At 35.1% G+C, this 27,273-nt stretch overlaps 1 protein-coding gene across 2 annotated transcripts in view; it reads right to left on the bottom strand.

Moving 5' to 3' along the window:
- EDIL3 (EGF like repeats and discoidin domains 3) overlaps nucleotides 1-27,273 on the bottom strand; it is a 407,373-nt gene that overhangs the window by 104,482 nt on the left and 275,618 nt on the right. For both annotated transcript variants that reach the window (XM_019806447.2, XM_011232960.3), the window contains 2 exons: nucleotides 3,100-3,255; nucleotides 1,587-1,731 (listed from right to left, as the gene is read on the bottom strand). In XM_019806447.2, coding sequence (XP_019662006.1) covers nucleotides 1,587-1,731; nucleotides 3,100-3,255 — 301 coding nt within the window. The remainder of the gene's footprint in view (nucleotides 1-1,586; nucleotides 1,732-3,099; nucleotides 3,256-27,273) is intronic.

Genomic DNA, 27,273 nt, shown 5'->3' on the forward strand with positions numbered 1-27,273 from the left:
GGGGTAACTTCCTGTTAAACGTGAAAGTAAAATATATTCATACCTTGGGGGTGTAACTGTGCCATGTAAGAGAGACTGGCCCCCATGAATCAAGAGACTGGGAAATTGGTGAAGGCGATGTTAAACAACTAAAAACCACGGGGCCTGGCTGCTTCTTGATTGCTTTATGATGAATGACTTAGGGATGACACTGGCCTGTGATGACAGAGTGACATGTAATATAAACACTGCACAGCAATGATTCTGTTGAGATTTCTGGCTGTCAATAAGCTGGTTCAAATTACCAAAATAAAGAAAACATCATTGTTAGGATAATTAATGGTACTAAAAACGCATGTTGGTTACTTTATAAACGATGCCCATATATAGTATGAAAATGTGATTCTTAAAATAGAGTCACTCATCTGGCCAAATGTCTCTAATTCCTTTAAATGCAATGGGTACACTTAAAGTTTGGCTGTTTTTAATAGTAACTTTTATTTGCTAAAAATCACTCTCTTTCTTGGCATCACAAATTAACCTAAGAAGGGAAACAGATATAAAGCATGCATTTTAACGTCTGTGCAACCTCTTGAAATGAATAAAAAGCTCTCAGTTGTCCATTTGGAAAGATGTGTCCTCCTATTTTTAACTAAATGGCATTACTGTAAGTCTGATAAAGTCTTTCATGCTAAAAAGTGGGGCACACATGAATTTTTAGCTTTCTACAAAACAGTTGTTTGAACAAAATAATCTCAAGCCATAGTGGCAAAGATAGTCTTTTAAATGTTGATGCTAGAAATACAAGAACTACCACCAAAAATACAGCACAGTGAAATGCCTAGACAAGGTTTTTGGTTTAGTTCAGAATCTAGCTATATTGAAATGGGACTACTGTGAGATCCACACATTAAGTCTTCATCTTTATATCTAGTACTGATGCTCCTAGAAGAGAAGAATTACTTAACTCAGACTCCTTCGATAGATTTATCTCTGAGCTGGATAATCACTGTTTGTACAATTAGCAGGTTGCTAGATAAGAATGATCTCAGAATGAATTTATAGTAGCTATCATGGTTTTGAAGCATTGCCTCCCTGGGAGGAATGATAAATTTACATGTTTCATAAAACCTAAACAAAACAAAACCAAGTTTTCATGGTGGATGAACAAAGATAAAGCTTACTTTCCTATGCCATAAAGCATAAACATAACTGCAAATTATGAGGTCAGGCATATTCCTGTTTTTACTGAACTTCTGTCACAAAGCGTAAATCATAGTTACTCCTAAAAACAAGATACATTTTGATTTGACAAAAGTTTCCAGTGAGAATTTGTTGTACTTTCTTTGAAATAAAACATAGTTTCTTCTACATTAATTCTATTCTGTAGCATGTTTTGGAATTTGTTTATCCTACTCACGTGTGTGTGCACGCACACACACACGCACACACACACACACACATTTTCTCAATGAACCATGCCCTAGACCTTTTGTAGCAGAAATGAATGTCTATGAGTGTTGGCAGATGGCAAATTAGTAGACTACATACAAATATGTGTTTTTTTTCTTCAAAGAAAATACAGAAATAGGTAATATGAGACTCACCTGATAGCTCACATCCAAGAAGTTCCATTCTCAAAGTGCAGTGTCTTCGACAAACTTGAGGATAGAGTCTTACATACTGAGCTTTTATCGGGGGGGTGAAAGAGTTAGCATAGGGTGTGTTGTTATCAACATTTCCACGAAACACCTGGGTAAAGAGATAGTATAGAGTTTAAAATTATTAACTGAAACAGCTTCTTTACCTATTTTCATATATTGACCCTATATCCTACCCAACGTAATGCTTCACAAATTGGATTAAGTAATTCGGGGATCTAGAGAATTTAGGAAGCACCTTGTCCTTAGCAGTGAATATAAAACCTATAGATAAAATCCTAATTAAAGCTATAAACCACTGTGGTCTATGGCATAATCTATATTCTATGATGATGGTGTTGTCGATTTTAAGGTCTGTCCTTTAGAGCCAGGGGAGAGTTTCTTTTTTTCTTTTCTTTTTTTTTTTTTTTGAGATATGGGCACCTTAAACCTTTCAACTTAATCTGGGTCCATCCGTTCATGCTATGTAGTATTTACAGGTATTTTGTTTTGTTTTGTCTGTTTGTTTCTTTTTGTGGGAACCAGTCTTCACTAGTATTTTCTGATCACTCAGTCTCTCTAATGCTATGACCAGACTTAACGAAGCTTTAGGGTCTGATTCCTCAAGATTACTTTCTTATCAGTCAGTCCCAGATCACTGATGAGAGAATCAAAGTCTTCATATATATCTCCAGTGAAAAACAGTATTTCCCTCTAAAAATTAAATGCAAAATGTGTTATTTTTAATTCTTTTAAAGCTCATTCATGTCTTACCTTTCATATAATCTAGTAATCAGAAAACTGTTTAATTTTACTTAAGAAAGTATTTTAAAAATCTTTCATTAAATTTATTAGAGTTTAGTCTAAATCACTTGGTTTTAAATGGGATGAGCTGCAGTCCTGAAATTTTTAAGACTAAAACTTTTTGAAGAAAATGTGATAAAAAATTGGGACTATCATATGAAAAGGCAAAGCAGACACTGAATATTATATTCATTTTCTCTAACATATTATATTCTGCTAATAACAAAGTTGTTTTCTAATGTGAAATATACAAGCACACATCGTTTCCATCACTTGGTATTTTTGTTAAAAATAATATTTTTTTCTTTAAAAACAATAATTTTGATATGTACTCATTTGATTAAGGAGAGTGCTAATCTGTCAAAGCAATAAAATGAAATTGAAAGCTATTTTTAAAATAAAAATGAATCGTCATACGCAGGATTATGCTAACATTGCGATAAAGTGTTTATACAACCAACAATTAAAATCTGAGAAAATCTTAAATGGTAGTCACTGTACATTTATGACTTGGAAAAACATCTTACACCCTACACCCTATTAGTCCAATTAAAAAGAAATCACAAATGTATTTGCAACAATATAAGGCTTCTGTTTAAGACTTGGTAACTATTTAGCAATCAATGATTATTAATGAGATTTTACTTTTACATTAAATATGCTAAGTCAGTTTTACCATGTCTTCATTGGTGCCTTTTACTTTGTACATCGTCCAAGTTTTTCCATCATTACTGTAGGCAATTTTGTAGGATTTTATATACTCTGGACTTCCAATCCTTTTAGCTCCTTGAGTAATCACACCAGTAACTCTCATTTTTCTTTGTAAATTTATCTGAGGAGACAAGGCATAATCAACGGTAATCTCACTGCTTTCAACATATTTCAATAATATTTCAACAATATTGACAATATTGATTTGGGGAATGGAACATTTCTATTCATTAGTATAGATTTAAAATAACACAAAAACATATTAATGTTCCTGTATTTTTTCAGATGATTATTAAGTGTATGTCAAGTTTAGCTTCAAAATCTTTCTCTAATGGAATACATTTCTTAAGTAAGCAATATTTGTGAACAAAGTTTGAAAAAAGCAATTTGCTGCCAAAATATTAGTATGAAAAACATTTGGTTGGTTACAGTATGGAGGTATGACTTAGTAAACTAAAAAATGGGAATATTATCTTGTCAAAATTGCCTCAGTGACATTACTTCGAAACAGTAATGTCAACATAATTTTAATGTGTCTCAGGTTCTTTTGACTTTAACAAATTTCCATTTAAAATTAAACATGAAAATCATTCTGAGATCACTGAATATTAGAATAAAAAAAGAAAAAGGTAACAGTAATGACAAAAACAAACAAAAAACACACAAGTATCTTCAGTTGCTGGATCTTTATACTGTAGTCTCTGCTATGGGATATGGAGGGTTTTTCAACACATAGTTGCTTTTCTCTTCATTTCATTATATGGAGATTTTCTAACTGGTATTTTCTCTCCATATATTCTCTCTATTCCAGATCACCTTCTAATAGTTTGCTGCAAGTAACAGTCATCTAACAAATTTTAAACATTTTTTTCATAGTTAAGTAGGGAGCTCCTTCTGATACTCTATAAATAAATGCTATGAGGTAAAAAACATACTTTCTTCATATATGGCAAACATCAAAAATTGTTCTACTAGTAGGGCACCTCAGTGGCTCAGTCACTTGAGCACTGGACTCCTGATTTTGGATGGGATCATGATCTCAAGAGTAGTGGAATGGAGCCCCACATAGGGCTCTGTGCTCAGTCGGGAATCTGCTTTTCTATCTCTCCCTTTGCCCCTCCTCCCACTTGCGTGGGTGCACTCTCTCTCAAATAAATACATAAATAAACCTTTAAAAAAATTGTTCCATTCCCTTTAGAATGCCCTTATGATGTTTATAAAACCTTCAACTAAGTAGAAATGTACTCAGATGTTCTTGGCAAGTTGCTATAGAGCTCCCTTCTCACCAGTTACAAATCAGAACAATTTTAATGGCTCATATTATCATATTAAGTTAATAATTCAGATACCGTTTCCCAAAGAAAACGAGAAAAACTTCAGATTCATGCAAGTGACCAGGGTTTTTCACTTTGTGACGAGACTAAGAGTTAACATTTGTAGAGGATGTGCGTGAGGAAACAAGCTCCTCTATAAATCACTATATATATAGCATGTATAAACTATGTTAAATATATATTCATGTTACATATTCAAAAAGTTAAAAATCAGAACTAAGAAAGCAATCCTTAAAATCTTTCCACCCCTTTACAATCAGTGTGACTTACTAAAGGCCTACAATGTTTTATTTCCCTGGATTTATAGATTTTAAATGTGTTAAGTGTGTTATGCACAATCCTGAATCTTTCATGGAGCAAATGTTCTTTTAGGCTTTGGAAAAATTGCCAACAGGGCAAGGTCTACCTTCCTCTTCACTGTGAGTTTCCCAGTGTCATCTTCCCTCACAGAACGTCATGAGGATCCTTCCCACTCAATGTTCATAAGACAGTTCTCTTGGGAAAAGGCAGTCTTGACTCATGCATAAAGAAGACCTGGAATTCTGATGAGTAAAGAAGTGGGGTGGGGTAGTCCCCAGCCTCTGACTGGTGAACATGGCCCTCCTTCATTCTCGTAATGCGGACTTACAAACAATATTTTGTTGTTAAATTCTGGGTCTTTGGTCCCTTTTCTTCTGCAACAACGCTAAAGAAGTTGACTCGGCTGTCCAGTTCTACTTTTCTCATTGTAATACTCTGACATCAACATTTCTGACATGAATACATTTTATGTTCCATTCTTGTTTGGAGGCTCAAATAAAAAAATGTCCTCCATGAAGGTAATTTTACCTATTGCTCTTAGCTTTGATCTCAACTAGTTCTCTAAAGATTGATTTTGGAATTTTAACTGTGAGTTTAGAATAGGTAACCTCCAAAAGATATTTTATATTTCAATATGTTAGGTAAATTAGCACATTGCGATGGAAGAACAACATTTTCCCAGTATCTTACATATGATCTTCTTTTTCTTCTTTTAGTCTGAGACTCTTCATAGTCTAAACCATTTTAATATATACAACACAAATAGTGGACACCTTGAATCCTGTTTCCTCCCATTTTGGAAGCCAAATTCCACCCTTGATATTGTTGAACATTCCTTTTCAATTGTCTTTTAACTTGTTTCAATTATCTTGCTTATACCTCTTATAGACAGCCAAATTATCTCTGCTCGAGTTTTGGCCGATGAGCTGGAGACTCATTTTCTAAAGCTTTAATTGTGGAAGTATAACAATCAGAAAATATAAATTTGAGTACATGTTTCCCTCTAAATAATTTGAAACGATGTTTTAAAAGATTCCTATTTACTCTAATATTTATAGGCTCTGAGAGTATATCTCAGGGAGACGAATTCCAGATAATAAAGCAGCACCCAACTTGGGTTGTATCTACTTTTAATTGGTATTTGGTATTTGTAATTAAATATCAGGGCTGTCTTCATTAAATAAAAAATTTATAGAGCACAGGTTCTGGGATTATTAACACTTACTAGATTTTAGACTTTTGAATTCTCATACACCTAGCACTCTTAAACTCGGATAATAAGATATTCAATATAAAATGGCTAAGATTTCACTCTCATGGTCACACTCTAGTTTAATACCGGGAATTGATATTGCTGTGAGAAATAAACTGAGCCTTGGAAGAAGGCTATGGCATGCTTTTAGAAATATCTCCACCATACAACTTGTTGCAAGTAATCCCCTTTCATACATTCCAACATTATGTTACAATCTCTTTGTAAAATGACACTGACTCAAAAGAGATTTGCCTTTTATTCTGCTTATTCTGCATGTATGAACCACTCCAGACACTATATTAAAGGTCTACCAGAGATTGCACCAGAAATTCCAAAATTACTCCCTGAACTTGACAGATATTCAAATATACAATTAATTATTTTCATTTATTTATCTGGTTTCATAGAAATTATTATTCTACTGGGAGGGTAGGTAGATTGTATGGTCTTAAAAAACAGAAGTGCATTCTAAGGTATTTTGAGTGAATGATGTCCCCTGAATGAATATAAATATTAAGAAACATAATCTGGATCTAGAGTGCCTAGAAGCTACGCAAAGGCTAGGCAGAAAGGAAAAAAAGAACTGATGGTTTCAGCCCTGGCTTTTGTCATTTCCCACCAATATGATCTTGGACAACTTTTCTAAGCTTTCTGAAATTTAATTTCCTCTCCTGTAAAAGGGATTTTAATAGAATTATTACATGTCAGGATTATACGATGTAATGCATGTAAAAATTTAATAACACCTGCCACCTAAAAATCTCTTGGAACATTTGCTTTTGGGGTTGATTTTCAGTTTTTTGTTGTTATTTAAATGAAAAGAAGCATTCTTTCTACTTTAACCATTTGATGTTAGGGAATTTGGACTTGGAGTGGTACACTATTTATTAAAGCTGATAATCATAATAACCATTTGAAAATACCTTTGGAAACGACTTCCAAAGCTATGAACTGATAAGATATTTAGGACTACTATGTTTAACTCTGTGTGTGTGTGTGTGTGTGTGTGTGTGTGTGTGTGTGAATCCAACCACTAGCTTCAATGTGGGGAAAAAAGGAAAATTCATGGGTTCCTGACAAGATAGCAACTAGTATGGAATACTGGCCCTCTCCCCCAAATCCAGCATTGGAGATACTCCAGGTTAGAAATTTGCTAATAGGCACTGAGATTTATCAAACTCTAACACAAAAAAAACCAAGAGAAACCCTTAGTGTAACAGGAGTTTTCGAGATCCCAGTGCATGTCCCTATGTTTGGGATGTGGGGAAACTCCAAGGGCTAGGGATAGGAGACAGGCTTGGGAAGAGCTTTCTAAACTTACCATTTCTCATTCTCATTTTGCCATCGGGCTCCTTCCTGATTTACCCAGTTCCAGCCCACTGCCAGGGGGAGGCAGTGGTGACATGTGGGCCAGGGTGGAACAGGGAGCCTGCAGTCACTAATTGGTCCTCTGCACTCCACACCCCTGTCTCTGCACTAAGGAGGTAAAACGGAGCAATGCAGATGCTGATAAAAGCCATGTCTGGGACAAACGAGGCAGAGGGAAGAGGGATTTGGGATAAGTACAGATTATAACTCTGTCATAAGTCCTCTTCTTTGCACCAATGCAATCCATCTGGAATAGCTGAAACTAAGGCAGGGGTTTCACCTTGCCCTCCAGGTACATCACTAGCCAAGATATTAATACAAACTCTCTGAGAAATGCAAGCATTGTAATCAAAAGAAAAAATAAAAACAGAACTAACACTAGAAAAAACGAATCTAATAGAACTGAAAGATTAAGATTTTAAAGTTAAAAAAAATTCCCTAAGAAGATAAGGACATTTTTGAAACATAAGACTGAAACAAAAAAAGAACCAATTGGAAATACTGAGAATAAAAAATATAAGTAAACTTAAAAAAAAATTTAAAATTAAGCTACATAAGGTTCCCAATGGAGTGCGTTCAAGCATAGAGACAGAGCTGCGGAATAAACTAGTGAGCCCAAGACAGGTTATGAAACCCCTTCCAGAAGGCAGTAGAATGGGATACAGAGATTGCCCATACCGGCAGATGATGTAACAATTTACTTTGAGAATTCAAGGAAGCAACAAATAGTTAAAAACTAATGAAAAATTACTGCAAATTTGCTTTAATATGAGATCAACATTTAATCTATCATCAGCAATTAATTGAAAATGTAATATAAATAATTAAAATAGTATAATACTGCCACATGTAAAAATAGACAAAAATAAAACAAAGTAGAAAATCAATAAATAGACACCACTCTGTAAGGAAATTTTATATATGAAATAAGTGATATTCAAATCAGTGGAGAAAAAAGAATATTTAACAACTAGATTGGGATTATTTGGTAGACATCTTAAATAAATAAAAAATCTGAGATGAAAATGACTTTCTAATGATGGCACTAGTTTTAAAAATATTATTAAACTAAAAATTTCTTTAAGATAAAAAGTAAAATAAAATAAAATACAAATGACAACTGGGATTAATGTTATTCAAATCATATCACAGCAAAGAGCTGATTAATCGAAGAAAGTAGGAGATCTTACCTATTAATAGGTAAACACAAACGATTCAATAGAAAAAACATGCTAAAGGATTTTGTTAGTTGACATCAAAGGAAATACATATGGGTCTTAAACATATGAAAAGACACTCAATCTTACTCATAATATAAATTAAATTAAATCTACCCCAGTATAATTCACACAATATTACACAATATTAGCTAAACTGTAAAGAAATAGGCAAGCTTGTACATTCCTAGTGGGAGTATAAATGACAGTCTTTTATGAAGGACTTCGATGAATTTAGTGACATGAAATGAAATGACAAATGCACATTTTCTTAAACTCAGCTATTTCATTCTAAGAATGTAGCCTACAAGTATAATCATACATAGGCACGTTGATGTAGGTACAAAGTTGTTCCCTCCAGCACGGTATGTAAGAGAACACAATTTCAAACAATTTAAAATGTCTATCAATAGGGGTCTAAGTCATTTCATTATGGAAAAGTCCAGAAAGTGGAATACTGTTCAGTTGTAAAGAAAAGGAACAAGAGTGAGGGAAGGTGGGAGGAGGAGAGCAAGAGGGCGAGGAAGAGGAAGAGAGAAAGAGAGAGCTCTTAGCATATGATTTAAGAAATTACCGCTTGTCAAGTTTTGGTGTGGTATCAAAGAAGAGTATCTACAATTATCTGGAAATTATATGGAAAATGCAGTAAGATGTTTGCCACAGAACAGTGTGTGCTGCATACTTCTGTCTGTACTACTGTAAAGGGCAAATAATACATATACGTATTTTCTTGTACAGGATTATAATGTCTCTGAAAGCAAAAACAAAAAACTGGCTAATAGTAGTTTCTTTAAAAGGAGGTAAACAGCTAGGGGAGAGAAAAGGGAAGAATAATTTTGACAGTACTGTATACGTTCTTTTGTGTCTTTTGAAACTTGAAGTATGTGATGTCTTACCTATTCAAAATACAAATACAATTAAAGTAAAAATAAAATATTGATAATAAGATGTTATTTATAATAGTGAAAGGAATTATAAAATATCTAGAAATTAAGTGATTCTAGAAAATATCTAGGAAGTATTAATAAACAATTAATATGACCTTATGGAAAATATTTTTTAACCAAGACATAACGGAAGAGCAGCATACATTTTAATGGATGAGACAACATAGTAAATTTGTTCTCTGAATTTTGTTTGAAAATTTTGCACAGTTTTCATCAAAATCCAGGACAGTATTCTGTGTTGTAATAAATTTATTCTAAAAATCTATAATTTTATTTAAATTTATACCTAGAAAAACAAATTTTCATTATAAATACTCAGAGGAATCTTGGAAAATATATGAAAAATGGGGGAAATCTGCCATACATTAAGACATCAAGACCATTTTAATTAAAAATCATGTGCTGCTAACCTAGAGATAGAAAAAATACCTAATTGAAATTGGAAGAGGGGTCCAGGAAGAGGCCCAGACATATATTCACACATGAGGAAGCTTTACAAGTTAAGGGGGGAAAGGCCAGATTTAGTAAATGGTGTTGGGAAAATTGATACTCTATATAGAGAAAAATGAGGTTGGACTGGAATGTACTAAGGGTCAAATGTGAAAAGTAACAGTATTCATCGAATAGAAGAAAATGTAGAAACATATTTTTGTGACCTCAGGGTTGAAGAAGCTGTTCTTAAGACCAGAAAAACACAAAATGTGAAGGGAAAAATGAAATTGGCTCCCTTTAAAAACCTTAAAGGTTTCTATGCAACCAAGTACATTATAGGTAAAGTTAATAGAAAGGTAACAGCTGGGGAGTAGAGATGCGTAATGTCAAACACCAACAGGGGCTTATTTAGTATACTAGTTCGCAAACTTCTAGGTCTCAGGACTCCTTTACTCTTAGAAATTACTGAAGGACCCAAAGAGCAAAAACACTCACACACAGCACTGTGAGATATGTGTGTGTGTATATATATACACATATACACACTATATATAGTAATATAGTAATATGGAGTATATAATATATATACTTACTGTATTAAAAATTAAAACTGACAAAGTAAAAAAACTTAATAATTAACTTTAAAATAACAATAATAAAACAAATACATTTTAACATAAACAACATATTTTCCTAAAAAATAATTATATTGTCCCTAACTAAAAATTTACTGAAAGGTTATTTTACACTTTAACCAATCTTTTCAGTATCTAGCTTAAGAGAAGACAGGTAGGTTCTCATACTTGCTTCTGCATTCAATCTATTACAAAATATTTTTTGGCTGAAGTAAATGAAGAAAATGCAGCTTCATACAGATATGTACTTGGAAAAGGAAGGACTATTTTAATAACCTTTTCAGATAACATGTATATTCTTCCTGTTAGCACATCAAAACTTGACAATAGTTTAAATTTTAGTTGCAGTGTGAAATCTGAAACCTACCAGTGAACTTTTTATATTTAAGTTAAAATCCATTGGTTTATCTTGCAATTTAAATAGCTCTTTTACCTATGCATAGTTTTGTACCATCATGCAATGGCCATTTGGAAAATGTGGTCTCACTGAGCTATGGAGAGTCTCTAAATATCAATAAATTTTATTACATAATATCTAAAAAGTTACATCCATAAATGTCACCACCAATTTTATCAGAAAAGTCTTTAAGTATTAGAAGCTATTGAGGTCACATCGGTGCTTACATTTGTTCCAAAATTCTAATTTTCACTTTAAATTACAAATTTTATCACTAGCAATAAATGCTGTCAGCTATGATCCTTCATGTGGCAGGATTACTTTGTTCATTTTCAAAGCAGTATCTGCCAAATATCCAGATATGAACAATCATGGATTGTCAATTGCTTCTTAAAGTAAACATGATATTTAAAAAGGAGTGGGTAAGGGTGACTGGGATGCTCAGCTGGTTAAATGCTGGACTCTTGATTTCAGCTCAGGTCATAACCTCAGGGTCATGGACTCAAGCCCTGTGTTGGGCTCTGTGTTGGGCGTGGAGTCTGCTTAAGATTCTCTCTCCAGCCCACTCTCTCTCTCTCTCTCTCTCTCAATCTCTCTCTCTAAAATAAATAAACAAATCTTTAAAAAAAAATAAAATAAAAAAGGAGGGGGTTGTTCAGCTTGTAACTCACGCAATCTCTCAAATGCTTTTCCTTGATATAATCATCATACTTCCATACTCATTAGAAGTGCTTTCTGTGTAATTCCCATTTGATTGTGCAGAATATTAAAGACACAGCAAGGATTGGCATTTAATAAAATTAATGATCATTAATGCTTCATCAAGGACATTCTTAAATGAGCTGAATTTCTTTAAATTTTTTACCCCGACATGTGCATGATGGAGATGGATAAAATGACTACTAATACCATTTGGTGCTACTGTCTTCATTTGTGCTAAGGAAACAGCAGTTTTATGCAATGTTATTTTGTGGCATCAGTGCAAACATTAACACAGTGAAAATGGTAAAGAAAGCATTAAAATTACAATGGAACTAGTGTTGACCTGTGAACCTCATGAATGGGTTGGGACCCCTTCCTTCCACAAGGGGATATGTGAACTCATATGTGATTGAGAAGTACTGATCTAAAATATACAAAGTGTTTTTACGCACACACACATACACACTCACACACACACGAGAACCTAGAGCAAAGGATATTAAAAAGCAATTCAGATAAGAGGAAATAGCAATAGCCAAACTCTCACTATTAATTAAATAAATGCAAATTAAATAATAGTAATTTATAGCCAACAGAGTGGCAAAACAAAAATGTAAGATAATATCAAGTATTGGTGAAGTATTCCTCTGTTGATGGGAGTATAAACTGGTATAGTCACTTCAATCTGTCAGTTGTTGACAAAATTAAGCAACATATTTCTGGGTATTAGTCACTGAAAAATTGTCTAAGTGTTCAATGAAAAATGCACACACATATTTACTGTATAATTTTTTTATGTTAGAAAATAGAAGGCAGTTTAACTGAATATCTCTAGAGGTAAAGAGATTTAAATATAAAATGTCTGTGCACATGAATGCATGTGTGTGTACTCTTGCACACGTACACACAGCCACTCTTTCTAAGAGTCAGAAGTGATGAACTGGATTTATACATGGCTATCTAACAAACATAAGAAAGTGTGAAAAAGAACAATGAAATATACACAATAACATTCATTTAAATTAAAAAACACACATATACAACATAATGTCATGCACTTTCCAACAATTCACTTGTCTAAATCAACATAGGAAGGGTGAAATGAGAGGTTACACATCAGCTCTATTGGGCTGTGTTTCTGTAAGGGAAGGGGAATGGGAAGGAAGGTGGGGAATGAGTAATAATGCCAAGAAATAAGGAGATTCATCCTCAAACCAGTGCTGGCAAATGATATCCTAACTGGGGGAAGGGATAACTGGTTCCTCCCATTTAGTCCTCTCTTCTCAAGGAAAATGACTTATGGCCATCTGATATAATAATACTGGTTACATACAAAAGGATTTTCTGGACTCAATATCTAGTATAAAATACAGTGCATAAGCACTTCAAACATACTTATTATATAATAACATACTTTAAATTAATTATGGTTGTAATTTAGGCAAAAACTAGTATTAAATAACCAATTGGCTTTCAAAGTAGATCTGTGAGTAGTTAATTGTTTTTCTCTACCTCGAGCCTGTTACCAGAAGTTATGATGTACTAAAGTAGTATGTTCACGTGTGAGTCTGACTGGTAGCTGGTATCACTACATAACAAAATCCAAACATAAGATGCAAACAAACAGTTTGAAAAAAGGAATTACTTTATTATTTTTATATATTTTTATATATTATATATATTTTTATTAATATATATTAATATATATTAATATATATTATATATTATATTTTTATATATTGTTATATTTTTTATTTATTATTTTATTATTTATTTAATTGAAAAATAAGCAGTTTGTTAAATGTCGTAATGCTTGGGAAGTGAAAGAGGAAGAGCTCCTTTTTGAGGAAACTTTAGGAAGCATTTCCCAACTGAAGATTGTTAAAAGGTAAACTGAGGCATATTAAACATTTTTTAAGAGTTTATTTAAACACAAATCAATTCAAATGGGGCAGCACCAATCCAGAAGTGGTTAGGAGTGCTCTGCCAATAAGGGTTAGGGAAGAGACTTTTATGGGGAAGAGGTTGAAGCAAAGCAAGGAAATTATTTGATTGGCTAAAGCTTAACCAGTTGCATTACTTGGGAAAGCCTAGTTAGCTGTTTCTGATTGTTGTCCTTAGGCTTTGATTTCTTAACCTTGAGGCAGTACAAGCATAGGTTTCGGTTTGCTTACTTAGGCTGCTAAGATATTAAAGCCAACTCAATTTAATGGTCTCCTCATTTAATTAATTTAATAAGATCAATTAGCAAGAAAAATAAATGACTGATTCATAGCTTATTCTTAGGAAAATCATGTTAATAATCAAACACTTAGTGATCATTTACTTCATGATTATCAAGGCACACAAGCAGTAGTTTGTGAGTGTCTTTTTTGTTGTTGTTTTTAAAGGTTTATCTGAGAGCTCGAGAGAGAGAGCACGAGTGGGGTGAGGGGCAGAGGGAGAAGCAGACTCCCCACTGAGCAGGGAGCCCAATGAGGGGCTCGAACCCAGGACTCCAGGATCATGACCTGAGCCCAAGACAGATGCTTAACTGACTGAGCCACCCAGCCTCCCTGATCTGTGAGTTTCTATATAAAAATGTAGATTCAAAGATTAAATAGCATATCACATCAGAGTATTATATAAATATACAGTACTTACGTAATAATGATATTTTATAGACATCATTATAGATCAATGTTTCCATAATTTGCATAAAACATAGGCAATTTGTTTTAATTGATTAAGCAGTAGTGAATAGAAATTTTTGAAGTATTATTTTTTCTTTTTTAATGATGAGGGTTATAGATTATCACATAAGTAAAAGCATCAGGTGAAAGATTAAGTAATAAAAGGCTCTGCTAGACAGGATGAGACTCACATATATTCCATCATTAGAATTACTAAAAATACAACATGAGGAATTTGCCTTATATTAGATATGCACACATTTACACTTAAACTAAGAGAAAACGACACTTAAAGGAAGAACCACCCAACTATAACCACCTTCCAATTTCAAGAAATGAGTATTTCACTTGAACATCAGAGGTCATTCTATTGAGTTAAAAACATTATTTTTCATATGATTATATAAAGAAAATATGTAATTGGAGGAATTAGAGAACCTAAAATGGTAAACTATCATTATTCATAATACTTTCATCTTAACAGAGATTTTATTTCATGTGCTAGCATTCCACCTCTGGTGGTGATACAAAAAATCCCCATACGTTCAATTAGCTTTTTTTCCTAACACCAAGTATCTGGAAGTACCTGAGTAGAGATATTTATCTGAAATTTCCAAATAATGATTTTTGCACTGATAGCACCGAAACTGTTATATTTGTAAATAAGATTTTTTTTTTTAAATTCACACTATTGTTCATAATCAACCTCATTTAAGCATGCAGAGTTCACAGTGAAGACAAGCCTCCTAGGAGGTTTTTGGGAAGGGTCTTGGAATACAAGTCAGCTTCAGGCGAAAAGAAGAGGTAACCATCTGTTTTGTGTGATACGAGAAATAACTTGAGCCTCCCAGGCAGTTTTAAATATTTGGATTATAAAGATTGTCACTTAGGGGTTAAAAAAACAACAACCCCCCCCCCACAGGAACATTATCACCAGAAGCTTCTCGTTAAAAATGACAGGGAATTGGAACTCCCCTGTTCCTTCACATTATCTTATTAATGTATTTTATTGAATCCCTCTTTCACATCTTCTGTGGACACCTTGGTGGGGGGAGGCATCATGAATATGCCTAAGGAGGAAGGCATTTGTTTGAAGTACGTCAAGATGAAAGGAGCAACCCAGAGCCGCAGTGCACAGCTTACAGATTTGACATGACTGGTCCTAGTTGCTGTAATAGAATTTCTCATAAACAACCTCCACATCACCAAAAACCCAGCCAACTGACATTCTGCGCTCACACTGTGAGACACGCCCCCTGCTCTACACTTCCTGGCACTTTGGGCTGTTCTTGGTCAGGCCCACGACCCTCGTTCTTGCCAGCTGACCTGCACATTAACCATGAGTCAGTTGTGTTTGTTCTCCAACCTTTTTTCAAGTTGTGCTTGTTATTTTAATTATGTAATTCAATTAAACATAATTGCTAAACTGTAACTGGGAAAGGAAAGGGTTTTTTGCCTATAAAAACATGAAAATGCTTTGAAAAACCTCGGAAAGGCAAACTACTGAAAACAAACGGTAACACTGGGAAAAATGATTAATAGAACTATTATCTACAATATTAATAGAACTATTATCTAAAATATTAATATCCAGGATTTCACACTTGAGTAACTTCACCAGTAGGCTTAAGCAAAGAAATAAGAACTGAAGTATTAATAACGCTTTATGGGTGTGATTCACCCAAGAAACATACAACAGAATTTGAATTTTTTTTTAATCAATTTTTATTAGCTAACCAAATATTTAGTTCTGAAGCTCCAAATAAGTAGGCTCCTCAACTGTCCTTCACTATTCTGAGTGTCAGCCAGGCTTTGACATCTGTTCAGTTAATTTGACAGTCTTCTTTAAAAAGAGATGGGAAAAGAACACATGTGAACAGACATAAAACAATAATCTCTTTATGACTCCTTGCACCTGGTAAAGCTTCCAATCAAAGTAAAACACCTCATTCACTAAACAGCATGCAACAGAAGCAATACACTGTCATGGGTGCAATCTGTTGGCCTAGAGTAACTGTTTCCTCTGTATTTCCACCTGTTTCTAAAGGACTCTCACTATACTGCACTCATCTTTCTTGGTACTTGCTGTGGGTAGACTTTCTTCACATGCTCCAACATTCACAGCTTCACATTCAGAAGTGAACTGAACTGTGGCCATTTTGTTTGAAGACTTCTACCTGTTTATTAAGTTCGGTGGAATATCCAGAAAGGGAGTGTAGAACCCTCAAATAAAGTTCTATGGTCTGAAGTATAGATTTTAATTCATATGCTCTGAATTTTAGATTTTTGTCTCTTTCTTGGTTACTTCATACGGCTAGGGCAAAAATAGAGTCATTGTTTATAAAGAGCCCATCAATCTGAAGAGATTCAGTAAAAAGATGGAAAGAAGGAAGGGGAGGAGGAAGGAGAAAAAAAAACAAAACAAAACCATGAAGCATAGATAGGAGAAGTTAGAGAAGAAACCAGAGGAATAAAAAGAGGAAATGATGTTAAGACCTAAGTAGGAATGCTAGCGCCAATAAAAATACATTAGAAATAATGAAAATAAGGTAACTTTGCTAATTTCTATTTTTAGAGAAGAGTAAGGTGCTACCCAAAAGAAAAAAAAAATCCTTGATGCCTAAGCACAGGGGCCCAAGTGCATTTGCTATAAAGGGAGAGGGGCGGGGGAGGCTGAGGGCAAGACTTCACTTTCTTACTTTCCTGTAGGTGGGAGGAATTTCCATGCAGGGTCCACGTGAATGCTCTCCTCTGCTTCAACCACCTCACTGAGTGGACTTCAAGGTGAATGGGACTGCGGACAGTGTTGAGTAAATTGATACAACAACAATATAGATACAAACAAAAATAAAAACAGGGTATCCAATTACTATCCAATTACGGATAGTCTTAGCTAAAACTGAGAGCCCCCTGATGTCAGAATCCCTATCCAGGACAGGGAAGGGTTAGCAGGCAGACAAGAATGCACTATCCCCCTGCATGCCGTCTGATTTTTCTTAATTCATTGTATTATTTGTAGCATTCAAACAACAACGTCAACAGAATTTCCAACTTTTGCTATGGGAACATTCTATACTTTTCCATTTATGAAGATATTATTGGTAGGAGCAGCAAGTGTCCTGAAATTTTAAAAGCTGACGTGGGATCAATTAAACATCAAGACAAAACCAAGTAACACATAATAAAAACCTAAAAAATACTTGTGGGAGGCAGAATACCATGATAATCTTCATTTTCATGTACGGAAGAAAAAGTCTACAAAGCAAACATACGCTCTAGCACAAAAGATGGCAAGTTTTCTAGGATATTATTTTTTAGCATTGTGCAATATGAATGAATTAACCAAAAAAAGCAATAAGAGGGCTAACAAGCAAGACTGGAAAGCTCTGGGACACAGATGTAGTACCGATTATCAAGTAAAAACTTTCTATATTCTTTGTGTTCTTCTGGCTTTATTTTCATCTAAATAAGTACACTCTTACATCTGTGTTTCAAAAATAAAATTAAATAACTATATTTCAGAAGTTAAATCGCATTGCTGTATTGGAATAGATCAGCAGAGGCTTTGAACAATAACAAAATGGACTTACATTTCATGTTTTTTTTTGAGAACTTCATGATTCAAAAATTTTGTATAAATAGACAAACTAAACAGTGCTTGGTTATTTCTCCTTATGATGAAATTGTTACTCTAGACCTAAAGGTAGGTGCTAGGCATGTTGCTAAGTGGGCTAACCAGATTATCTAATTTCAGACATGCTGAAGTACGTTTTTAATATGAATCCAAATTCCGACACACACTAGCAATATTTCATACTCTCTCAAAATGTCACTGGTTCAAAAGATTCACTGCAGTCTATAGAAGTCATCCTAGAAGAAGCAAGTAATATATTTTCATTCTTCTGGTTGCTTATGAATTTCTATAGTAAGGATTAATTTGTAATTTGTGTTGTATTTCTATGGGAGTTATGGGCACTACCTTTAAATGTCTAATTATTTTTGAATAATACATGGAAGGTAAGATGCCCTAAACTGTTGTAACATTTTGAATACACTTATGACCAAATAAATCCTGAAATTTGAGGTCAGAGCTTTTCACAACAAACCAACATCTGGGACTGGACTTGCTGAGATCCGGCCCTGAGTATTCAGTGTCAGGGAGAACGGCGGTGCTCTAAAACACAGGGAAGACCGAGAAACAAAGAGAAGCGAAGCCCGGGCACTGAGAGTCCTTCACCACACATCTGCAGGATGTGCAGGCCCCTCCTTCCTGGGTGCTGATCAGCAAAAAGGACCGCTAAGACCCACATTGCCTGTCTCCATTGGAAGATACTCGAAGAAACAACAGAATTTCTGTTTCTTCAGGACAGGAGTAGATCACAGCACTTAATGGCAAGACTGTTTTGAAAAGCCAGGCTGGTAAGCTAGGTGTGCCCCACTGCACCACCTAACATGGCCTTGGGCAAGTTTCTCATCCTTCGTAAACCAAAATTTCTTTATCCATACAATGGTAATGACATGTTATCTAACTCACAGAGTTGTCTGAGTATTTTTTTTAAGATTTTATTTATTTATTTGACAGAGAGAGAGCAAGCACAAGCAGGGGGAGCTGTATGCAGAGGGAGAGGGAAAAGCAGGCTTTCAGTGGAGCGAGGAGCCCAATGCAGGCTCGATCCCAGAGTCCTGGGATTATGATCTGAGCTGAAGGCAGACGCTTAACCGACTGAGCCACCCAGGCATCCCTGGGTTTTCTGAGTAGGATGATGTTACCCTTACCTACCTAGCATCTTCAAGCATTTGATGATTGTTTGCTATCCTTACCATTTTGTCCAGGGAAGACAAAAACTGAACCTTCATTTCCAAATGTGGAAAAACAATAAAAAGAACAAAATGATTCTTTAATTCACACTGGTTAGGCTCATTAGACTCCATTTCTTTAATTTTACTTTTTAAAGTTCTTTTATACACATGGTATGCTATTTCATTTGTTCTTTATTTTAACCTTAAGAAATTAATTGGACAATTCTGGTCTTCTGTATGGCCCAACAAGGAGAGATGATGGGGGGATTTTGGTCATCTCTGCTCCCTTAGAAGTAAGGAGAAGAATGCATGAAGAACAAAACCAACCATAGAAAAAAATTCTACTCCCCACACAGCACTCTGGTCCAACAGCAACTCCTTAGTAACATGGAAAAATAACATTTTTCCATGTTTACAAAGAAACACAGTTTCAAAACTACCAGACACTTCTGTATAGCAAAACATTAAATTATTTGAAATTTATGAGGAAGAAAATAGAATATATCTCATTATTTTAACATAATAGTTTTGCTGAGCAGAAGTTGGTAATTAGGAAATCTTTTAAAAACGTACTGATTGTATCATTTGTAAGAGCAAATTTAGGCAAACTAAATTATACTTAATTTTTTTTTTTTGGTAGCTTGAACTATAGTTTTTTTGTTTTGTTAAATCACTTCACTGTTTTCAAACCTTCAGTGGCTTTTCCTTCCTACCCAAATTAAAACATATGTGTTTTCCACTGTGGCATGCACAAATTTCTATGATATCATACAACCTAGTTTTCCAGTTGTATTTCTGATTATGATTACATGTGCATTTATGCCTCTACATAATCATTAAATTGATTTAATTCTTCCACTATTTCTTGCATGTCTATAATCTACAAACACAATGACAGATACAGTGGGAAATGTATAAACAGAAAAGATTTTTGCACCCGTCACATGTAATAAAAAGAGTAAGACACACAAATAACTAACTACAAAACAAAATAGAATGACATAAAAGATAAGGGGACAAATGCCTTGTCATGGACATTAAGAGAATATCAATACTCTGGAAGTAAGAAGCCAAGGGCAAGAAATGTCAGGTGGCCTGCCCAAGGTCACATACCAGGACTGAATGGTCATCAAAGACTCAGAGGAAGGGAGAGAGAAGGTGCACAAGGTGGAGAACCCACTATGCTTAGGGATAATGAGAGGTCTGGTGAGGTTGGACAAAAAGGAAATTCTTCTTTTGCTATGTCCGTCCACCTGAAAGGTCTCTTTAATCTACTGCAGCAATCTGAAAACTTATCTGCTCTGTAAGTCTCATTTTATGTGAATCCCTTTGCACTTATATGTAATACTTAACACTGTTATGGCATTGAAACATTCTGCCTTGGATCTAACACTGAACACGCTGTTGGCAGACTCATATTAAGTACGATTTGGTTCAGCTGTGACAAAAACCCAACTTAACAATGGCTTAAATAAGAAAGAACTTGGCTTCTCTCTTGTGTAAACATGTGAATGGGCAAGAGGGGCTGATACATCAGGACCCCAGGAACCTCCTAGCTTGTTGCCACTGTATGTAACCTTGATCTCATTGTCCAAGATGGCAGCATCTGAATTCTCAGCAGCAAAATGGAGAAAGCGATGAAGAGGGCAGGTGGGTGTTGTATCTTAAGGAAGGTTCCCAGAAACCACCATGTGACATTTTTGCTTATATGCCTTTGGCCCCTTGTGAGTCACATGGCCACAACTAGTGGAATGGGAGGTTGGGAAATATATCCTAAAAGAACATATTTTTATACAGAATATACAAAATCTTACAGAATAAAACTATCTGAGGTAAAAATTGCTTAGCCACTAATCCTCTTGCTACAGAAACAGATGAAAAAGATCTGGGGAGACAGTTAACAGTCTTGGACACAACTCTCAAATATTTTTGAATATGTGAGAATGTACATTTATTAATTACTTGCTATATAGCCAACATGCAACTAAGCATCCATCATATAATCCTCACAACAATTCTAAGAGGCCACTCTATTTTTGTTGTCACTTTATATATAAAGACCTTATATCTTAGAGTGGTTAAGTAGCTGCAGTCAAAATGACAGTGGCCAGTTGAATACAGAACCCACTGATCTCAAATACCATATTGTTTACCATAGAATATAACTGCTTACGCAACCTAAGTGTCCACTGAGGGAAGAATGGAGAGAGAAGGTGTGGTATCTATCTATCTATCTATCTATCTATCTATCTATCTATCTATCTTCTATTTTACATATATATAATGGAGTATGACTCAGACATAAAAGAGAATGAGATCTTGCCATTTGTGACAACATGGATGGACCTAGAGAGTATTCTATGTTAAGTGGGTTAAGTCAGTCAGAGAAAGAAAAATACCATATATTTCACTTGTATGTGGACTCTAAAAAACAAAACAAATGAACAAGCAATCAGAAACAGACTCATAAATACAGAAAACAAACTGGTGGTGTTAGAGGGGAGAGAGTAGGGGAATGGGAAAAATAGATGAAGGAGATTAAGAGGTACAAACTTCCAGTTATAAAATAAATAAGTAATGGAGGTGAAAAGTACGAGGAATATAGTCAATAATATCGTAAGAATGTCATACGGTGACAGATGGTGGCTACACTTAATCATGGTGAACACTGTATAATGTGTGGAATTGTCAAATCATTATGTTGTGCACCTAATATGACACTGTATGTCAACTATACTTAAATAATAAAAATTTTAAAAAAGGAAAATAGAACTTTTATTTAGGACATTGACTATGATAACAATTCTGTTCTTATTTATTAAAGATTTAGTTGTAAAGATTGGTGAGAATACAAGGGAGCCAACAGATAGATTGTGACCCTACCCTCAAACAGCTTACCTCATAAAATAATCTCCAATATAGTCTTTAAAAGCTGTGACAAGTGCTAGAGAAGGAAAAGAACAAAATGCTATAGGAACATGTATTAGAACACTTAGTCTGAGGTGAGGGATAGAGTTAAAGAAGGCTTCCTCAAGAAGGCAGCATCTAAAACAGCAATTGACACATGGAAAATACTCAATGGATATACTAAATGAATGAATTTATTACTTTAAATGGAGTTGGAGGTCACTTTCAAAGATGTTTTTTGCAAGCCTGGGGAAGCAGAAGGGAGTACACTTGAAAAAAGTCCCATGTGGCTGGAACTCAACACAGTAAATTTTCCGCTCTTCCCGAAGCACATAGTTAAGAATTCAGTTGTTCATTGAATTAAATCAAATAGCTTTTTCCCTCTCAAGTGTCCATACAATGAAGCAGAACATTTCCACATAAGATAATTTAAAATGTTTTATCTACTTAGATAAGCTCCACACGAGCACAAAAAACTTGTCTATTGCCCAAATGGCTCTCTGCAAATAGCAGCTGCTCAATAAATACTAGTTTATCTCCAACAGATCTGAAACTAACAAAAACATTCTGAAAAAATATCAGACAATGTACTCTTCTTTCAACATTTATGTACATCTTTCCAAATCTGGGTTAACGTTCCTAAGAAAAGGAAAGCTAAGATCCACTGGTAATATTAAAATGTCTTATTGGGTGTTTTTGTTTGTTTGTTTTTTTGTTCTGCATGATAATCACATTGCAGTTTAAGAGCTCCTTGAAAGCTGCCGTTATGTAAAAATACTGGCTTAGGTTGGGCTCCTGCTAGGAAAACAAAAGACACAAAAATTCACATCTACTTATGAAATTCAGCACTACATCTCTTAGCAGCACTAATGATGTTAGTAATAAACTAAGGAGACCTGGGTTTTACACAGTTTTTTAAGTCTGAGAAAAGAAAATATAGCCTATGTATTATGAACTCAGGAAAAATACCTCAAAGCTACTAAGCATTAAATATATAATAGATGCAAGAAATTTGAGAGCCCATTTGTGGAAAAAAGGAGACCTTTATTATTTTTTTTAAGAACTAACGATCATAACAAAATAAAACAATCTACACTAAGTACACCAACGTCAGGCTGAACTAGCTACTGTTTTAATTAACTATATCAATTCTGGGGAAAACAGCAGCAGCCACAGCAATAACTACATTAAAAACAAATACATGGAGAAAACGGAACCAACCTATGGTATGGAAGTGAAATGCACTGAACAAGGCATCGTGTAGAATTAAAGGTCAGTTCTTTTCTTCATGAGGGTCCTGAACGTGATGCTCCCAGGTAAACTGTTGTCTTATAAACGGTTTTGATGGAAATGGAATTAGAAGAAAAAGAAGCTTTCACCACTTGGGGAAGATACTTCATTTTAGGGTTCCCTCAAATAGCTATTTTTTTTTAAAGATTTTTATTAATTTACTTGAGAGAGAGTGAGCGCGAGCAAGATCCCAAAGGGAGAGAGAGAGGGAAAGCAGACCTGCCATGATTAGGGAACCTGATGCAGGGCTCGATCCCAGGGGCCTGACACCATGACCTGAGCCAAAGGCAGACGCTTAATTGACTGAGCCACCCAGGTGCCCTTCAAATATCTATTTCAACTCTAAGTGGACACCACCTTAGTTTCCGGTCCACTTGTGACCCACAAGTGGCCAGTGAGTATAAGGAAGTATCTCAGGGCAGTGGTGCCCACTTAATCTACTTCCAATGTCTGTACAGAGCAGCAAACTACCACTCTTCCAACTTTAGACTCGACACTGTTAGGATTTTCTCCAAGTAAATCAAACATTAAGACTCAAAATATATTCATCATTTTCCAGCCACACCAAACTCCTTGTCCTGATTTCTATATTTCTATTAATGGTACCAAAATTACGTTTAAGCTCAAAACCCTGGAGCTTAATTTTTCTCATTTTTTTTTCCTTCCTCCTCTCCCCTAACACATGATTCAATTGTCAGTGCTGCACCCTCAAGCCCTCTTACAATTTAATCTTTTATTTTTATTTCAACAGCTGCTACTGTAATTCAGGTTCTCCTTGGGCAGTTAGCTATAAAAGCCTCCTAACTGGTAAGCCTGCTTCCAGGCTTGTCTCTGCATTAAGCACGATGTTTATTTGATGAGATTTTACGAACTGCCTCCTACACACTCGGCATTGTGTTGGGAACTGGTAATACATCCCACTGACTGGTCATTCTCCTGAGCTCTAGTTCTGACCGTGTCAACACCCTGGTGAACACCCTTCAATGACCATCACGTGCCACCTCACTGGACACTGATGTATTTGCACATTCTGGTGTCTCCTTACCTTTGCAGACTTTCATCCTCCTATCTCCCTACAGGTACCCATCTTTTTAGTGAAGACCAGTCCCTGACGTGCTCTCTCTGTTTCCCTTGTGATTTTGTTCATTCTGTTTTCTCTCCCTCTGGAATAACCTCCTTAACGTCATCCTTAAAAATGCTGAATATGCTAAATTCACCTTTAATAATTAAAATGTAAATGGCTTTTTGATGTTTTCATTATATTCCAGTTGCGTAGAAAATAAATATTTCTTCCTTAAAGACTCCTAAGACCCAGCTGAGGATTTAACAATAAAACATTTATTTTATTTTATTTTTTTTTAAAGATTTTATTATTTATTCGACAGAGATAGAGACAGCCAGTGAGAGAGGGAACACAAGCAGGGGGAGTGGGAGAGGAAGAAGCAGGCTCATAGAGGAAGAGCCTGATGTGGGGCTCGATCCCATAACGCTGGGATCACGCCCTGAGCCGAAGGCAGACGCTTAACCGCTGTGCCACCCAGGCGCCCCAACAATAAAACATTTAAACCCTGGTCTTATAGGGATGTGGATTTTTTTATAATCCTTTTACTATTTAATTATGACTTAATTATTGAAGGCCTCATGTTACAGACAAAAATCCTATGAAAACAATTAGGCATTACTATATCTAGTTCATGGAAGAATGGGGATTCTACTTAGGGCACACATTGATATAGGCAGGTTAGTAATAAAGTATCACCAAAGCAGCTTACATAGTTAGGTCTTGGATTTGTGATGTCTTGGTGCCATCCATTACTTAAAAATGTTTCACACCAATGTCTCATTTTGAAGAGCAATATACTGTTCTCTGGTATCTTTATTTAAATTGTTTCTAGTAGTGAAAGGGGCACATCTAAGGGGAAGTATGTCTCTCACATGAAGACTAGTGTGAGCTCCATTAGGGTAATGATTACTACTTTTTTCCTCAAAATCACCCATATCAAAATCCACCTGGACTTTCTGTTCATTAAGTAGTGCTCTAGTCCCAACTCTGACCCATGAATTCAGAAACTCTAAGGATGAGGACCATATTTAAATGGCCCTCCAGGTAATTTTTATGTAGTTGAATTTTGAGAACTGCTGTCCTAGCTAGAGATGGATTGCTTGCTATGGGCAAACATAAATTTTATTGGCTACAACAGGCACTTCATAAAGCCTTAAAAAACACTAGACTCCCTCATGCCCACGAGTGCCCATCCCTTCTTAAAAAAAAAAAAAAAGGAAAAGAATTTTCAAGAGCTGTCAAAGAAAGGATAGTACAGAGGTTATGAGTAGTTTGGCGCTGGCCTCTTACATAAGGTCCCTTTGTATAAACCCTAAGCATGCAACTTACTATTTTAGCGAATTTGGACAACTTCCTTTTCTGTGCCTATATTTCCCCACATGAATAATGGGGATAAGAACAATACCAGTTACCTGGAAAAAGGTAGTCAATATATGTAAAGCAATTGTAACAGCACATAGTGCTAGCTGTTGGATTATTTTAAAGCTAATATATAACATTATCGCTAATGAGACTCATTTGTAACCTAACTATGGGTGAACACAGTAACTTTTTTCTGCACTTAAGCCTAACCACATTCAGTTAGTTTTAAACAACAATCTCCCCCAAGCCAAAATGTTTTCAAATTAATTACTGTCTCAAGAAAATAAAGCTTTCAGGATCAGGTTAGGTGGCTCTGTGCTTGGTCATATTTTCAAAACAAGGGGGTTTTCAGTAAGGCGTTGGGGCAGAACAAATTTGTTCAGTGTCTACAGTGGAAATAAGGGATTCCTTCAGCCCAATCCAAACAGTAATCCCACTGGTTCACAGAAGATAAACATGAAGAGACAATCAAACCTTTAGCTCAGACGCTCCCTTTTCCCCCTGTTTCTCTGCATTTCTCACCTCCAGGGACTCAGGACAGGCTGCCAGCAGACGCTCTCTACCCTCACCCTATGAGGAAGAATTGCTGCATTGGACACAGTGGTGGACTGTAATTCCTAAATCGCATTTCCCATAAGCAATTCTCATAAGCGGGTTTAACACCTTCGGTGAAGCTGGATTTACAATCACAGGATTATGAGGAATGCATCATGCAATGTAACAGAAAAGTTACAATAAGAAACTCTGAAAGATGACTGGAACTCAGTTACCCTCCTTTTGTCCTAAGTGCTAGAAACTGGAAGAGACAGCCCAGAGGCTGACTAGATGGTCACATGGAGAGATATGAAGAGGGAACGTGCATAAATTTGTCACGAATGTGATCAGGGGACATTGTCAAACCAGAGATTCTAAACATTGACTGTTCTGTTTTTTTCATAACAATAGCAAGTCGCTATTTTCAATTAATTCAGCTTATCTCTAATTCACTCTTAACAGTATCATAAACTAAAAAATCACTCTGGTAATAGTCACAAGATAATGCGAACTGAATGAACTTCAAGACACTTAAAATCTTAACCTTTGTAAATGTAAAAGTTAAGCTGGAAATGTTTCCCTCATGGCCAAAATGTGTAGCAAATACAATCAAACAGTCTTGTATATACATGTGGTTCACTGAATTATCTACTCAGAGTTTAATAGATGCTAAAAATTGTGTTAAAACAATTCCCTATAACTCTTTACATTCTATATGTAATGAATAATAGTAATAAGGTATAGTTTGTATGTTTTTGACATTTCTGTAAGGGTAAAAATTACAAATTACATAAGCTGGAGAGATACTAGTATTTTTAAAAGCTTGTTTTACTAGGGCAAATTAATCTTAGAAAGAGAACATATGGTTATTTTGCAACAGCATTGTCTAAAGTTTCAAATTCTTGTGTGAATATGATAAATTTA

The sequence above is a fragment of the Ailuropoda melanoleuca genome, chromosome 3, assembly GCF_002007445.2.
Source record: "Ailuropoda melanoleuca isolate Jingjing chromosome 3, ASM200744v2, whole genome shotgun sequence".
NCBI classification, from domain to species: Eukaryota; Metazoa; Chordata; class Mammalia; order Carnivora; family Ursidae; genus Ailuropoda; species Ailuropoda melanoleuca.